Source organism: Anser brachyrhynchus (genome assembly GCF_964034855.1).
Source record: "Anser brachyrhynchus genome assembly, chromosome: Z".
Classification (NCBI taxonomy): Eukaryota; Metazoa; Chordata; class Aves; order Anseriformes; family Anatidae; genus Anser; species Anser brachyrhynchus.
The window spans coordinates 16,327,422-16,345,636 of record NC_137697.1 but is presented as its reverse complement, the minus strand read 5'-3'; the positions used below and the strand labels follow the sequence as shown (position 1 = coordinate 16,345,636).

Below are 18,215 nucleotides of genomic sequence, written 5' to 3'. Positions count from 1 at the left end.
TAAGGGTTCTCAGTTTGGAATTAAATAAAGATAGAGATGTGGAAAGAATACATGGGAATGGTATTAACAGCCTTGATATTGAGCCTGTTGAGGGAAGATAGTAAGTATGTACTTTAGTTTGGTAAAAATGTTTTTAAGCACTTCACTGTCTTTTGGTAATACCAAATTATTTTATTTCTGAACTTAATTGATCAAATTAAGATCATACGTGTAACTTGACTGCTTTATTTACCCTTTCAGCATGTTATCAGGTGGTTCCGATGGTGTTATTGTACTTTATGACCTTGAAAACCTGAGCAGAAAACCAAGTTACACATGTAAAGCACTTTGTTCCGTGGGAAGGTATGTACTCAGAAATTCTTGTAAAAGTTCATAGTGATATATGTTGAGTTACTAGCACTAAATTTACAGGTTAATGTGCTTTCTTATTTCTAGGCTATAGAAGACATGAAAATAGTGCCAGAAATCTTTGAGGAGTAGATTGTGGTTTATGTTTTTGGCATACAGGGAAAAAAAAGCAAGAAACATTGTGACAATTTATGTGGTTTACTAAGTATTGGGATTGTTGGGTTTTGTTTGTTTGTTTGTTAGTTTTTGGGTTCTAAGAGCTACTATGCATGTGCAGTGATTCATTGTTGATACTGTTTGATCACATCTCTGGTAGTTTGAAAGTTAAAATGGAGAGGATTAATTGTGCTCAAATAGAAACTAAAGTAGAGAGGTTTGCGTTGATGTAGACCATGGTCAGAGATAGTACTCCAGTCTCATATTTTGACAGTAAGAAAAAAAATCCTCTTCTATGTCACAATTCTTCACCCTTGAGATTTCTTACTAGTTTATATTAAAATCTGCTGACTTTATGCTATCACCCATGAGGCGATCACTTCATGACTGTTGTAGAAATATTTCTTGAATTAAAAAACATATATGCATCTTGGAATAATTATGTGTTTAAGGAAAGGAAAAATAACCTTTGCATAACTTGTTCAGCTAATTGGAAAAAAAAATATTTACAGTTGTGGGTTTTAGTTAGAATCACAGAATAGTTTGTATTGGAAGTGACCTCAAAGACCATCCAGTTCCAGCCCCCCTGCCATGGGCAGGGACACCTCCCACCAGACCAGGCTGCCCAAAGCCCCATCCAGCCTGGCCTTGAGCACCTCCAGGGATGGGGCATCCACAGCTTCTCTGGGCAGCCTGTGCCAGTGCCTCACCACATTCATGGTAAAGAATTTCTTCCTTAGATCTAATCTAAATGTGCCCTCTTTTTCAGTTTAAAGCCATTATTCTTTGACCCATCACTCCACTCCCTGACCAAGAGTCCCTCCTCAGCTTTCCTGTAAGCCCCCTTTAGGTACTGGAAGGCCACTGCAAGGTCTCCCCAGAGCCTTCTCTTCTCCAGGCTGAACAACCCCAACTCCCTCAGCCTACCCTCACAGGGGAGGTGCTCCAGGACTTTGATCATCCTCGAGGGCCTCCTCTGGACTTGTTCTAATACTTCCGTGTCCTTCTTGTGCTGTCCCCAGAGCTGAACACAGTTCTCTAGGTGAGGTGTCATGAGACCAGAGCAGAGGGGCAGAATCACCTCCCTTGCCCTGCCGACCATGCTTCTTTTAATGCAGCCCAGGATACAGTTGGCTTTCTGGTCTGCAGGTGCACATTGCCAGCTTCTGTTGAACTTCTTGTCAACCAGCACCCCCAGGTCCTTCACCTCAGGGCTTCTCTCTATCCATTCTCCACCCAGCCTGTGTTTCTGCTTGGGATTGCCTCTGCCCAAATGCAGGACCTTGCGCTTGGCCTTGTTGAACCTCACGAGGTTCACACAAGCTCACCTCTCAAGCCTGCCCAGGTCCCTCAGGATGGCATCCCTTCCCTCCAGCATGTTGACTGCACCACACAGCTTGGTGTCATCAGCAAACTTGGTGAGGGTGCACTCAATCCCACTGTCCATGTCACCAACAAAGATGTTAAATAGTGCCCATCCCAGTACTGACCATTAGTGACCCAATACTGACACCACTCATCACTGATTTCCACCTGGACATTGAGCCATTGACCCCAACTCTTTGATGCGACCATCCAGCCAATTCCTTACCCACTGAGTGGTCCATCCATCAAATCCATGTCTCTGCCAGTTAGAGACAAGGATATCAAGGGGAACAGTGTCAAATTTCCCCTCTCTGCTCCCAGCTTTACAAGTAGCTATTTTAAGTTCATCAGGTCTAGTAGTAATTAATGCAGAACTTCTTAAGAACATGTTTGAATGAGGACAGATGCATTACTAACAAAAGTTGGACATATTATTCTGAAGACTGGGTACTACCATAATGCTTGTATAATCAGTAAAAAAAAATCAAAACTTCAATTGGTGTAAGACCTTCCCTGCAGACAGTATAAATTTGTCCGTTATTGGCTTTGTCCTCTAGCAAAAGCTGTTTTTTCCTTGTGCTTAGATATTAAGGTTTTCCCATAGGCTAGAACTTTATCTGAGGGTAACAACAAGATCTATCCAACTCTGTAAAAAAGTCAGTAGCTACATTTTTCTCTTATTTTTCTCTAGTCTTCAGATTAGTTGAGGTCTAAGAGCTTCATGAATAGATCAGCAAGAGTGGAACATATTTGTAACAGATACAGAGTCCCGGATTGGTATCTTGGACCATAAGAAAGAAAAAGGACTTGTAGAACTTACATCAAAACAAATGGGTAGGAACAGAATCTACTGCAAGTAAGCTGTATTTGGTAAGTGTAGATGGCTGGGATTTCTTGAACAAAATAAATTAAAATTGTAATTAAGAACAAGTAATGACTATATATCCCTGAATCCCAAAACTAAAATAAATTTTGAAACACGGCAAACTGAAGAAATATGTGCTAATAACACACAGCAAAAAAAAATATAAATCTGTGCTAAAATCAAGCCATTTTTTACTTCTCAGTCTGGTACGTTGAAGCATACCATACTTAAAAAATATGTTTATGAGTACAGCAAGTTGGCAGTCTGTTTCTTGAGCAGGTGTTTGTTTGGGTAGATTTGTCTTTTATTTCTCATCGCTTGTACAGAAGTTTAATTCATAGTAGCAAATCTAAGTGTATGTAGCACAGTGTTCTAAATGATGGGGTTGTTGTTATTATTTCTTAAAGTAAACATAGCAGGGTTTTTGCCTCAAATTATTTATTCCAAGTATTTGTGTAGCTTTCTGGTATGTCTTAAGTACTTACTGTAGCTAATTAGCTACAGATACAGCTTCAGATATTAGAATACCATTCATGCAGACTTCATGACATCATAAATGAATTTATAATTACCAGTGAGAAATACTTCCCATCTGACTATCTGGCTCCTATCTTTGAAACATATGATAATTACGTATTGCAAAGGTTTGTCTGTGCTCCAAGTTTGCAGGGCACAAGGCAACTCTAGTATGAAATTTGCTTAAAGAATAAGCTCTCGTTACATGCCCTTTGAAGCTATTTCTTAATAGATTCTGACGTGGGCTAGCTGAGGGTAAAGCAGTTTAGACCATTAGAGGAGATAATTCCAGACAGTGGACTGCAAGATAACCAATGTTTCCTATCTAGAATGAGGGGCTATCTTCAGAATAAAAAAGAAATTTTTACGTTTTTCCTTGCTCTGCTGGGCATCAACACACTGAGCTTTTACCTGGTTTCGTACAGTTGGTGCTGTGATGTAGCAAAAACTGACACTTGAGAGCAACTGAACAGTACCAGCTTGTAGATAATACATAGTTTGTGTAGGTCTTCTCCTCTATTTGAAACCTATCCAAGATTTATGATAGTGACATTACCATCTGTAGAATTATTTCTGTATTTTTCTTTTGTAGCAAAGGTTGGGATATCCTGAGTAATGGGGAAAAATACTGCATTTAGAATGAACTAGAAGCTTACAATGCCTCGAGAGATGAAGCCAAGTGGAATGGCACGTGGCCATGACTAAGCCTGGCCAGACAGAGATGATTTCTGCAGAGCTACTCAAGAGGGAATATGGGAGAACCGACTGTTTTGGTGCAGTACTGAACACAGTCCAGGGCTGTACACTTGTATTTACTGCACCAGCATAATTAGTTCCACGAATTTATTTATTTATTTATTTATTTATTTATTTATTTTTTCTGCGCAGTGAATTGATATTTTTCTGCATGGTGTGTACAAATGCCTCTGCAGGAGTAAGTTCACACTGAGTCAGGCTTAGTTTGCTGGCGCTACAGGTACTGAAGATATTTACCCTGGTCCCCTCTAGAATAGGTGCCCAAAATAAGGGTAGACTAAGCACAAGGTAACAGGCTCTTGTAGGGTTATGGCTTAGAGATAACCAATGAGGAGTTATTAAACTGAGCTCAATAGTTGCTCAATAGTTCTTAGTATTGTCAGTGCTGGCTTCAGGCTGACTCTATTTAAAGACATTCAGATACCTTCTGTGCTTTCTAGCAACCTAAGTAAACAGAAATGTTTATCAGCTTAGGTGTAGTGCCAGATCTATACAGAAGATCTGGATCTGTATTTACACAACGATACCCAGGCAATAGTTGTCACTTTGGAGGCCAGGAGACTTGAAAGAACAATATACAGATAAGAGTTGGAGTGAAGAAATCCTGTGAGCCCTTCACTAGCTCCAGAAAGAGCCAGTTGGACTGCTTTTGCATGTGTACTGGGTCCAACTGGGATAGAGTTATTTTTCTTCATAGTAGCTTGCCTGATGCTGTGTTTTAGATTTGCGACCAAAACAGTGTTGATAGCACACCGGTGTCTTTGCTGTCATCGAACAGGACTTGCATAGCATCCAGGTTTTCACTGTTTTTCACTGCGCTCCCTCGGCGAATAGGTTGGGGCCGGATGAGAGGCTGGGAGGGAATGCAGCCTGCACTCTTGATTTGAGGTGACCAAAGGGGTGTTCCATATCATATAAAGTCATGCGGACTTGGGGCAGGTGTGGGGGAGTAGTTTTTCAGGGGCTGCTGTTGCCTAGGGACTGCCTGTTCATCGGCCAGTTTGTGGCGAGCAATGGCTTTTGCACTACTCATTTTTTTGTTGTTAGTTCTTTTTGTTCAGTTGCTTCTTTCTTTTGGGTTACTAGACTGTCTCTTATCTCAACCCACGAGTTTTCTCATTTTGCCCTTCCAATTCTCTCTCCCATCCCACTTGGGGAGAGCGAGTGACTGAGCAAGCAGTTCTGGTGGTGCTTAGCTACCAGGGTTAACCCACAACAGTATGGTGCTTCTGAACCTGGGAGCATGGTATTGGGCCCTGAAGCTGAATCCCTGTGGATGCAGCTCAGATATGAGTGGCCTAGCAGGTATGTGGAACTGCCTGTCCTGTTCAGAGTCTGTCTGGTTGAATCATATCCTGGAGCTGTAAAAAGATTGGCTCTGGTGTCCCTTCTTCCCAGCACTGTTAATGTATTATTAATTAGATTACGTTTTGTTACTATGCATTGTTGAGTTGAAAGTTTCATATCATTCCTCCTTTTGTATTTGTGAATGCAAAAAAAATTAACTCTCAGTAACTTATCTACTGCTGTCTGGTGACTTTAGTATACCTGAATTTCCAATAACTCTTTAGCTGTAATTATTAGCTAATAATCATGAATTTTATGAACCATTTATTTGATTGTCTTTTTCAATGGATCTTGTTTTAAGCCAGTGGGATGTAGTAGTGGGATGTTTGTAGTGTTAGGCCCTAACGTTAAACATTAGATTTTTAAGCATAAAAATTGAAAAATTTCAAAAGACATTAATGCCTTTTATGCCTTAGACTTAATCTTAGATCTTAATTTAAGGTATGCTACGGATAGCATATTTTGAAAAGGTAAATGATCCCTACATTGCTGAAATAAGGACTCTTGTTAGGCAATTTATACTGGTTGATTGAAATTTGAGACACAAAAATAACTGGTTTGTCTTGAAAACTTAGGTATAATAAGTGAATTACCAAGACACTAACCAACTGGAATGTTTTACTTCATTTTAGGAGCCATCCTGATGGACATAGATTCAGTGTGGAGACAGTCCAGTGGTATCCTCATGATACTGGCATGTTTACATCCAGCTCATTTGATAAAACCTTGAAAATTTGGGATACTAATACTTTACAAGTAAGAAAAAATTTCTGCAGCTTCAGGCTTCTTTTTATACATGTCACTCATTTCATATCTGCAGTTCACCCAGAGCTCAACAGGAGAGGGCATTTAGAAGGATGAAAAACAGCCAGTTGTTAGAACTGTGGGTACGGCATCAGGGTAGCATGGTTCTGGCATTCATGCATTCATTGGTGTGTAGCTGCCTGTTTCTGAAGACCTGAGTGCTCAAACTGTATGAGAGCATGGAGCCCTTGGGACAGTTCCTTTCTGTTTTTGCTGTGAACAGGAATACAGCTAGTTTATTTATGCTACATAAGTTTGTCCACTGGTCTGAAGGTGTAGCTCATTCTCTTGGATTGCTCTGCCCATCTTCCCCTCTCCTCCTCCTCCCCTCTCCAGTTTATTTGGTTGTGTTGTGTAGCAACAGCAGTGTACAGCAGGGCTAATTATTTAAGTAACCAAGGTACAAATACTGCTTTTGAAGGACTGATCTTCTTGATATTTAGAAATAAAGAGGACAAAGTGTTTTATATGGAGAGCGATAGTCACATAGGGTTGTAATGAACTCGCTGGGTCATTAAGTCCAAAAGTCTGTTGTTGCAAATACTACAGATACTTTTCCTAAAAATTGATGGAGAATGAGAGAAGCCACTAAGAAAATGCTAACCAATGTAACTGACTTTATTAAAGATAACAGTTTTTGTAGGCTTTTAGGTGGACTCATTAATCCTAGCACCTAACTGTTGAACAATGAATTCTGTGGAGCAGTTTACTGTGCTTCCAGTATTCATATATTAATGGATTTACACTGGTGGTATTTGAATGTTGTTTCAATGCACAGTGAAAGAATGAAAAATTTAAAAAAGTTTAAGTTATGTTCCTAGGATGACAGACTTTTTTTTTGTGAGGTGTGAAGATATGTTTGCAGACACTAAATCTCCTCCTAAATGCAGAGTTCAGTTCATTTTCCAGGTGGTTTTGTGAGCATCACTTACAAGTTCACATGAAGGTAATTGATTGACCTGTTCTTCCACTAAACACAAACAACTTAGTGTGAAGATTAGTTTTTTTCTATACAGTATTTTAGACTTAGACGACAAAAGCAATGATACCTGAAATTCATTGTACTGATTATTAAAGCCAATATTATATGTCATTAATTTTTAACACTGACAAAGTGGCTAATTATGTGGGTTTTTTGTTTGTTTTTATAAATATAAATTATTTTTAGGAATGTAAGTTAGCATGCAACGTTTGTGCATTGACAAGGGGCTTTTAGATCTAGGCTGAGTACCTCCTTCTTGTTGACTTTTTCTCCATGTTACAGCTTTCTTTTTTGCTCTTTTTTCTTTGCTTACTTTTAATTTATGATAATCCATAAATCCTCTGAATTCATGTTTCTGATCAGCCAGTTTCCTTGGACTTTCTTCTGGGTCTCCTCCCAGCTCTGGCATAGTTGTCTAGTGTTGTAAGCAGACTTTCTTACTTAGCAATGTTTGCATGATTGGATTTCTAACTAGGGGAGTTATTGTTAGTGTGCAAATAGTAGTGTTTTTTAGTCTAATTTGTAGCTGTGACTCGAAAAATACTTACTTGTGAGGATTTACATTCTGATAACGTATTTACAGTCTGATTAATTTAATCTTTTTATTATCAGCCTGCAGATGTATTTCACTTTGAGGGAACAGTCTATAGCCATCACATGTCTTCAGTTGCTACAAAGCACTGTTTAGTAGCAGGTATGTGGATGTTTTTTAACAAATTCCCTATATTTAGGAGGTTGTAGTAAAAAGCAAGTAATATTCATAACTTTTTCGCCTCCTGACATTCTTACATAATTTCAGTCTTCATAAAAAATACATTTTTGAAAAAAAAACATTTCAGTTGGTTGAATGGTGTTGATGAGAATTCTCATTTGTTCTTCTGGAATAATACATCATTCCATTCACCTTCTAGATGAAAATTCCTAGTTACAGCTAAGTTACCTTTAAGTACATAAGTAGCTTCTAGAGATTATTAAAACCTAACAGAATAAGTCATTTAAGTGGTTGAGTTTGTATTGCTTCCAACTAAACAATTTTATCTGTTTAGCCCAAAAATATTTAAAGAAGAGATCGTATTTTTAATTCTTAAGTTGTATGAGTACTGTCTTGTTTGCCCCCAGATTCTACATGTTACTTGTTAGATAGTAAATGTACTTGCACTAAAAATGTAAATGTTACAGAGCTGGTTACTCTCATTAAATGAACAGTTAGGCAGCTAAAATTTTCTTCTATTTCTTTCTTACTGCAAAGATTGTTGTTGTTCTTTCAAATTATGGTATTTTTTCAGCTGTCTTTTGTTTCTCTTGTTTACAGTTGGTACCAAAAGCCCCAAAGTACAGCTCTGTGACTTGAAGTCTGGATCCTGTTCTCACATTCTGCAGGGTACTTTTAGTCTGAAACATAAATGTTAAACAATAACTACTTTGAGTTAACTAGGCCCTATAAAGAAACATTGTATACAATGTATTCTTTGTAAGTAACATGACTAATGTATTTAGTGCCAGTTGTGAAAGTTGCACAGTGAAAAAGATTCTTCTGGGTGTTAGTCTAGTGGTAATGAATTGGAGAATACAAATATTAATTAATGAATAGTTATTACAAATGTTGGGACACTTTCATGATCTAATCAATAGTGATTACTAATTATTACATGGTTAAGTGTTAGCATTGTTTTTGTATTCACATAAATTCAATATCGGGGATTCTGTTTTTTTGGGGCGTTTTTGTTTTATAGAGCAAAAAAGTCACTGTTTTTAACAAAATATCCTGTAGAGATGCTTGCATATTTTTTTAGCGGTATCAATAAAATGTAAGATACTACTTACTCTAGAAGAAAAACATCTAATCCCTCGTATTTACCTAGTTTAGTAAGCCATAGCTTTTTCTTATTCTGTAATGTATTACTTCTTGCACTTAATAAGAATTTGCCCTTATTGTCTAGTGTTATTTTGCTACAAAGCACTGTTTAATAGCAGGTATGTGGATGTTTTATAAGAAATTCCCATTGTATTTAGGAGGTTATAGTAAAATCAAGTAATATTCAGAACTTTTTCTACAATCCCTTATTTTCCTAGTGTTTACTTTTTAAGGGATGAGAATTTATATATAAGGTCAAGTAATTGAAAGCCAGCTAATGCACCAGAATCAAGGTGGTTCACATAGCTCTAAACTGCATAGCAAAAATGTATTTTTATGACTTTATTTTTCAGGAGTGTGTTTATATTATTATGTGAAGTTTAGTTACAATCTTTGCATTTAGGTTGACCCAGACTTCCTATTGTCTGTATTTGTTTAAAGTTTTTGAAACTTTCAAAGTTGTAAAGTTTATATATATATTACTTGCTGCTAAGTTGCACTGGGCATGTTACCACTAAGACATTTGTCTTAATATCTGGAACATAATAAAGGTTACCCCCAAATTCAAGAGCAGAATGTTAAAGGGTAAGCTGAATAAAGCTTTATAGGATAAGCGTATTTTTTGTTAAATATTTTGTAAAAACTTGCTGAAAAACTGAAGTAATGTTTCTTCTGCATTTGAGAACATTAGTGCTACAATTTAATAATGATATTTAAAGTAGTCTCAACAGCTGTGCTGTTTTATATTGTATTTTGCACATATAAAACCATCTTTGTTATCAAAAGATATAGATATGTAATACTCCATGCCTCAAATTCAGCTCATTGCAGTCCCACATGAGCAAGAGGAAAGGGGAATTATCTCTAGCTCAAAATAATTTGTTTTCACAAAATCCAAATATATGTTACAATTTAGGCAATTTAGATTATTGTTCTGGATTGGTCTGTTTTATAGAATTAATCATTTGGTTTATTTTTAGTCATTTATGTAAAATAGTGTGTATAAATATTTTCCTAGAATATAATATAAGCTTTTTTTTACTGTTTAAAGGTCACAGACAAGAAATACTGGCAGTGTCTTGGTCTCCACGTCATGAATATATTTTGGCAACAGCAAGGTAGAGATGATGCTCTACTGTTACATACAATAAAAAGTCTGATGACAAAATTTGATGTATATATTGTGCATGTACTTTACAATTCACATGCACTTTGAAAGTTAGTCTTCATTGTTTGCTTTAACTTATTTTAATTTTTGTAGATCTTACCCCAGAAAAGCAGCCTGAAGAGCTATCCAAATTATGCTTATTTTATGGGAAGATTGTACAGAGTTTTGGAAATAGTAGTAGCATTTAAAGTTACAGGCAAATTATATAGCACTATAGAAATGCTCACTTCATACTGTGTAATGTTATGCATGTTGCTAATCTGTTTTATAACAAAGTAACACATGTTTAGCTCACAATACCATCCTGGTTAATCATGGTCAGTTATGTCAAATAGTGCAGGTAGGTTAGGTGAAATAATTCCCAGCTTCAATAATTCAGTCTGTATGAATTGTATGTTGATAATCTCAGACCATTTTTTTCATTCCAGTAATTTCCAATGTAAAAGATATTCTTGGCTTTCCTATAGCTTTTGAAACTGTGAGATTTGATTTTTCTGTCATTACTCAGTTTTTTGAATGGCAAGTTTTTTTCCTTTCGAACTATAGAGAGAAATGGCTGGTTTTGCTTTTGTTTTTTAAATTGAGAGTGAAATTTGAATAATTCAACTTCAGAATTCAAGTCTGCACAATTCATTTCAATGACGGGGTTATGTGCCCTTGGTGTGCCTTTGTGCTGCTGTGCTTTTAGAAGGCTCAAAAGAGTTGGGAAATTTTTTAACAGTGTGATTTTGTTTTAGCAAATGAAAAACTGTTGCGTTGTCTTTCCATCACACAAAGAGTAGCAATTTTTGATATTTATTAAATATTGATTTGTTGACATATCCAAAAGCAATTTGCTTCAAAGTCACATAACTATAAACTGCATCTACCTATCTTGTTATGTTGCCTTATGGTAATTGTATGTTAAATATGTTTCTCCTGGCTTCATTTCTTGATTTACTACTATTGTTGGACTACTATTTCCTAATAACATAATGCAGTCTTTCTGCCTGCCAAGACAAATATGGATAAGACTTGTCAACACTGAAGTAATGAAAATATAGAGAGGAGAAAATGACCAGTACTGCTAAAAGGAGAATCTAGACTGATCTTATTTATCCAATGTAACTATTTTCCTAGGCAATTGTATGTTTGCTTGTCATCACTTCAGGGAGGGAAAAAATATTATACTATATACTGTGTGTATATATATTTATGTGACTTGCCTATGTAACATGTTTTAAATTTCTCTAAATGATGCTAGGCACTTCTATAGTTCTGCCAGGAGACTGGAATAGTCAGAGAAGAGATGTTTTCTGGATGTTTTCCATTCTCTTCAGTTTCAGGCACTAGAGATGATAAGTTCTTTCTTTCTCATTAGAAATGGTTTGAGAAGATTAGCCAATAGACACTGCATCATCAAAACTGGATGACAGGCTTTTGTACTAACGAATCTCTTCATATGCCCTTGTCAAGAATATTTCAGTGAACTACCTGCAATTGGTTGCTCACTTTATGATAAGCTCAAACTTCAATGACCTGTATTTACGGTCCTACAATATCTGTTTGCAGCAGACTAATGTGTTAGCTTGTTCACTTGGAATACCTCTTGGAAGTAAACAGAACCAGTCTCTAGTGGATGGGAGCACAGAAGAGCATGCTTTTACATTAAAAATTTAAACATTAGCTTTGTCAGGTGCAGAACAGATGTGGAATAATCTTATAGATGGTTGTTTTTGTTTTGGTCTGTCAGTATATATCTACTATATGTGTTTTCACTATTAGTGCGCAGATCTAACTTGAGAATGCAAAGGAAAAGGCATGTTTTACTTCAGGTAGAGGATGGCTTATCTAAGAAGCAGTTTGGTTGTACTGTCCTTGCAGTTGTCTTTGTTTAGCTGGGGTGAAAAGTGATCTCTGTTTTAGGTTGTTTTAATCAAAGAGAATGGTTAATTTGAGGGGAACTGTGCAAATCATTTTAGTAAACACATCTCAACACATGCACTTAGTGCATGGAAAATGCTCTTTTCTATTAATTTTTCTCATGTATACTTTGGAGTCTTGTGGTACACATGAAGCACACCAGTGGAGTGCTCAAATCAAGGTGCCAAACAAAGTGCACTGCCTGCAGTGTTGCTGTCTGAATCTGTGCAGGAACCTATGCAACAGTTAGCATAGGTTTTGTTGCTGATGAAGATACTGTTAAATTTGGTCTTTCCCTCCTTGTGCCAGTGTGACAATGTAGTCAGACCCAGTACATTCTTACAGGAGCCAGCTGTCACACTGTTTTTTCAGTCATTGGTCTGTATGACAACTGAGCATGTGACTTAGCCAGCCTACATGTAGGTAGCCAGCTTGTGTACCAGTGACACTATACTGCTGTGATAGCAAAGCAGTTGCCTGAGTTCCCAGGCAACCATTTCACTCTTAACTTAGGTGCTTAAAGGGTACCAGCTGTATTTATTAATTCATGTAAACAAAAGTCTGAAGTCTGTCTTAAAATCTCTTCATGAAATTCTATTGGCTTGAATGTGACTGCATGATGAGTAGTTCAGAGTAGTTGTTGGACCAGGGTGGGTGCCAGGTGGGTTGGCTAACGTCAGATATCGATGTGGGTGAAAGCATTTTCCCTAATGCATACATCAGTGAAATTTGTTTTTCTTAGTGCTGACAGTAAAGTAAAATTATGGGATGTGAGGAGAGCATCTGGATGTCTAACTACGCTTGATCAGCACAATGGAGAAAAGACCAAAGCATCTTCTGAGGCAGGTAAAACAGACCATAACTGGTAGTAATCCATTTGTAACTAGCTTTCTTATATTTCCTAAGTGTTGAATACTAGGGCCAGCAAGGGCAGTAATGGTAACCCAGCTGTTACCTACTGCATAACACATTCCATTGAATTTTTTCAGGTACATCTGTTACAGAGAGTGTGTCTGTGGTTGGGGATATTGTTTAGAGACATCTCCTTGACAACAGTGTTGTTTCTGTTCTAAATGATTTTTCCCTTAAAATGGGAAAATTTGCCATCTATTTTATGAGCAGAAGAATTCATTGCTGATGTAGATTAGGTTTCATAAAATCAACAATCACTTCGTACCTTATGAGCTTTTCCAGTAGTTAATTACCCTCTCTTAAAAGCAAGACAAAACAAACAAAACCCACAAAAAGAACATTCCTTTTCCTATTTAAATTAATCTTGATTCCAATGCAAGCCACTAGAATATTTTGTCTCAGATATGGTGCTGTAAAATCAATTATGTTACTTAATTATATCCTATAGGGTATATAACAGAGTTTAGATTTATGACAGTATAATTTAGCTTCCTGTAAAATTAAATAACTCTTTTTTTCAATACATTACACATTAATGGTGCCTAGTATCAATTCTTACTGGGTTACAATATCAACTTATTTGTATAGCTTCAGGTCACATTTCTATACCTAAAAAAAAAACTAAATTAAAGGGAAAGATTCAGTACTGTAGATTATAGTCCATAAATTTAACTCTGGATCAACTTTGGACCAAGGATACTTAATTTTGGAATGCCAAAAAATTACTTGAACAGTCTCTGCTCTGAGGTAAAAATACATAGTAAGTGGAATTAAATCACAAAGTAGAAACTGACTGTATATTGTGGTTCTGAATAAAAGGATTTTTGTAACATAATTCATAGTGATTAATATTGTTGGAAAACAGATAATGCTTTTTTATTCTTCTTAACCTAAGAGGTACATCTGAATTGTGTACTGCAGTATAGTGCAGACAGAGATACCTTATCTGTTTCTGAGTGAGTTAATTTGTGGGCACCATAGTTGTACTGTGGTAGAATGGAGCTGGATTTTAGCACTTTATCCTACTTAAGAATGTGCAGTTTCGCCAGGTGAAATCAATGGAATGCATTTCTATTAAGCTACAAGCAATATGTGCAATGAACTGTTGTATATACCATCTCTTTATTATTGTTTTTCTTTTAAATTAAGTGACCATGGAGATAGTCATGCTTTTATAAACCAAGAGTTAAATTATTAATTTACTTATACATTACCATTTAAACATTACTTTAAGTACCATACCTTTAAATGTCTATACAAAACAGAAATTCCTCTGTAGAAATCTGAACCAGCTCTTTTTCCTGACAGCAAATACGGCTCACAATGGGAGAGTTAATGGTTTATGCTATACAAGTGATGGGCTTCATCTGTTGACCATTGGTACGGATGATCGCATGAGACTCTGGAACAGCTCCACTGGAGAAAATACATTAGTAAGTTTTCAAGGATCTTCAGTTATAATTTTACTTACATTCAGTTTTAAAAGATCACTTATTTGTGCAACTGTCATTACCACTTTGGCTGTTTATTCATTTTCATAAGGGATGTAGCTGCTTAATCACATTGAAGACTTTTTGAGCACTTTGTTTTCCAGAGTTCTTTTCTTATTTTTGCTTATTAAAATTAAAAAAAAATATATCAAGAAGCTTGGATCTACTTGAAGATTGTTAACTTGAAGCTCATTATTTGTAAGCATAGCTGAAAATGCTTCAGACAACAATGAAAAACTTGATATACAGTGACTGTAGAATTTTTTTACAGTCGCCATTGTACTATTTACAGGACAGGTGTCCATATCAGAGTGTTTCACTAATTGACTGTCTGGCTTTCTTAAAACTCTCCTTTATGTTTTAGTGGAATCTCTCCTGGGGAGTCTTAGAACAGTGTTAAAATTTTCTATCCCTCTATATTTGCGTTGCAACCGAACAGGAAGAAAATCGCTTCTGCTGCTCCAGTGCTTTCTATGGCCTGTTTTAATATTCTGACCAGTAAATAAAATTGTCTCCTATATTTAAATTGAGAGAAGGACACAGCAGGTAGGTCAATTTCCATGGGATTTTAGCTGGTCATGATAAGATGGTCTGTCATTGCTATCAGGAAAATAAATTTTATCTCTGTCTTAGAAATCTTTTCATAGAATAACAGAATGGTTTGGCTTAGAACGGACCTTAAAGACCCCCCAGTTCCAACCCCCTGCCATGGGCAGGGACACCTCCCACCAGACCAGGTTGCCCAGAGCCCCATCCAGCCTGGCCTTGAGCACTTCCAGGGATGGGGCATCCACAGCTTCTCTGTATAACCTGTGCCAGTGCCTCACCATCCTCTGAGTAAAGAATTTCTTCTGAATATCTAATCTAAATCTTCCTTCTTTTAGTTTAAAGCCCTTGTCCAATTCCTATAGTCCTTCCAAAGAGTCCCTCCCCAGCTTTCTTGCAGAACCCCTTTAGGTACTGAAAAGCTGCTCTAAGGTCTCCCCAGAGTCTTCTCTTCTCCGGGCTGAACAACCCCACCTCCCTCAGCCTGTCTTCATAGGAGAGCCCCTCCAGCCCTCTCATTCATCCTTGTGGCCCTCCTCTGGGCTTGCTCCAATAGGTCCATGCCCTTCTTATATTAGGGTCCCTAGAGCTGAATGCAGTGCTTCAGGTGGGGTCTCATGAGAGCAGATCAGAGGGGGACAATCACCTCCCTCCGCCTGCTGACCATGCTCCTTTTGATGCAGACCAGGACAGGTGGCTTTCTGGGCTGCAGGCTCACATTGCCCACTCACAGTGAATTTTTCATCAACTGACACCCCCAAGTGCTCCTCAGGGCTGCTGTCAGCTAATTCTCTGCTCAGCCTGTATTTGTGCTTGTGATTGCCCCCAGCCAGGTGCGTGACCTTGTTGAACTTCATGAAGTTTGCACAGACCCACATCTTAAGACTGTCAGTTTCAATTCTGCTGCTTAGTTTCAGAACAGAGCAAAAAACATTCCCTGTAGGCATTTAAATGAAAGCACTTTTCTGTCCCCATGCTACCCATATTTGCCAGCTTGTTCTCAGTACTTTATATACAAACATCTTTCTGTCTTCAAATCACCATTACCAAAGTAGATAATACAGTTTGTTCACTCTACTATGACCATCTGGGTCACTGTTTCTTGTTTTTCTGTGCCTGTTAGTTCATTGACTTGTTTCATTGGCTGTTCTACTTTTTTTTTTCTTTTTTGGCATTGAGTAGCATGATCCTATCATGCTATCTAAGGTCCAGATTTATTTTGCTTAGTTTTCTTTATTCTCACACTCTACTAGAGGTATTCTTAAAATAATTTTAAGACACCAGCAGACAAATGCATGTGAAGGTAATAAGCGCTCATACCACAGTCCTTTTATTTCCCCTGCTAGCCAGTCCTTTTGAACTCTTTTTCTTTTTTTTTTTTTTTCCTTCTCCTTGCTAATACCACCTTCCCCCTTCTCTTTGGCTGGACATAGAAATATATAAAGAAGCCTGCACTAAAAGCAGGTGACTATATTGAATCTGCCACCACACTGGGTGAAAATGTATGCAAAAAATAACCTCTGTATGCCTCATTTTTTTTCTACACCTCTCCACCCAAATTCCTATATATGCTTCTGCCCAAATGTCCCAGTTTTTTATTCCTGATTATAGCAGGAATTTTTATCAACAAATAGAGGTTTTGGTGGATACCTAGCTTTTATGAAGAGAAAGAGAACCACACAACAGCAGATATGAAACATAAGTACTTCTCTGTAAGCTAGCTTTAAATACTTGATAACTATATGAAGTTTGGTTTGTACTCTTGGGGGGTTGAATATGCAAGTAGGATTAAGTGCAAGTGCTAGAAACAAATACAAATAAGTTTCAGCTGTCCTCCCAAATTTCTCAAATCCATAATGCAGGACATTTATGGACCCTTTTCCATAAAAGTTGGCTATTTCATTTTTTTTTGTATTGTTTTGTTTACAGTGGGAGGATTGTTTTTGTACCTGGGATGCTTAAGCTAGAAAATTCTGACTTTGAGACAGATCTGAAAGTGGCTGCTGTCACTTGATTGTTTCCATCCAGAGAGTCCACAGAACAGCTTGGGTTTGGAGGGACCTTAAAGATTACCTAGTTCCAATGCCCCTGCCATGGGCAAGGATGCCAACCACCAGATCAAGGCCTCGTCCAGCCTGGCCTTGAACACCTCCAGGGATGGGGCATACAGAACTTCTCTTCGCAACTTGTTCCAGTGCCGTGCTGCCCTCTGAGTGAAGAATTTCCTCCTAAAATCTCATGTAAGCCTCTCCTCTGTTAGTTTAAAACCATTCCCCTTGTCCTGTCATTATCTGCTCAAGCAAAAAGTCATTCTCCATCTCTCTTATAAGCCCCCTTTAAGTATTGGAAAGTTGCAATGAGGTCACCCCAGAGCTTCTTCTCTTCCCCAGGCTGAACAGCCCCAGCTCCCTCAGCCTGTCTCTGTAGGAGAGGTGCTCCAGCCCTCTGATCATCCTCATGGCCCTCCTCTGGACCCGCTCTAACAGGTCAGTGTCTTTCTAGTGCTGGGGGCCCCAGACCTGGACGCAGTACTCTAACTGGGGCCTCACAAAGGGAAGAGTAGAAGGGGACAATCCCCTCCCTCCATCTGCTGTTCACACCTATTTTGATGCAGCCCGGGACGCAGTTGGCCTTCTGGGCTGCAAGCACACACTGCTGGCTCATGTCGAGCTTTTCATCCACCAGAACCCCTAAGTCTTTCTCCGCAAGGCTGCTTTCAGTGAGTTCTTCTTCCAGGCTGTGCTCATGTCTGGGATTTCCACAACCCAGGTGCAGCACCTTGCACTTGGACTTGTTGAACCTCATTAGGCTCACATGGGCCCACTTTTCTAGCTTGTCCAGGTCCCTTTGGATGGCATCCCTTCCTTTTGTTGTATCAGCTGTATCACTCAGCTTGGTTGTCATCTGAAAACTTGCTGAGGGTGCACTCAATCGCACTGTCTATGTCACTTATAAAGATATTAAACAGTACCAGTCCCACAACAGATCCCTGAAGAGTCTCAGTGGAGAGAGCCAAGGACCAAGAGTCCTGAGTTACAATTTTTTGTTTTGGTTAGTTAGTTTTTTATTATTATTATTAGAATGCCAATTGATTTATGTTTTCAACTCTTCTATTGAAAATTTTAGTGTATTTTTATGTGGATAGTCTACAGAAATACAAATGACTGTAATATCAATTTAAACATTGAAAAAAGCACTTTAGT

General features: G+C 37.8%; 1 protein-coding gene across 4 annotated transcripts in view; it reads left to right on the top strand.

Moving 5' to 3' along the window:
- Positions 1-18,215, top strand: part of ERCC8 (ERCC excision repair 8, CSA ubiquitin ligase complex subunit) — a 34,708-nt gene that overhangs the window by 1,699 nt on the left and 14,794 nt on the right. The window contains exons 2-11 of one of the 4 annotated variants that reach the window (XR_013943554.1): positions 5-100; positions 241-342; positions 5,986-6,109; positions 7,752-7,833; positions 8,452-8,520; positions 10,046-10,112; positions 12,807-12,910; positions 14,285-14,409; positions 17,041-17,252; positions 17,403-17,498. Coding sequence is in view for 3 of the 4 variants with exons in the window: in XM_080574106.1 (XP_080430232.1) it covers positions 5-100; positions 241-342; positions 5,986-6,109; positions 7,752-7,833; positions 8,452-8,520; positions 10,046-10,112; positions 12,807-12,910; positions 14,285-14,409 (769 nt within the window). In the remaining variant the exon portion in view is untranslated. Of the gene's footprint in view, positions 1-4; positions 101-240; positions 343-2,560; positions 2,740-5,983; positions 6,110-7,002; positions 7,104-7,751; positions 7,834-8,451; positions 8,521-10,045; positions 10,113-12,806; positions 12,911-14,284; positions 14,410-17,040; positions 17,253-17,402; positions 17,499-18,215 lie in introns of those variants that run through there. The other 3 variants (XM_080574107.1, XM_080574106.1, XM_080574108.1) reach the window with 3 other exon arrangements.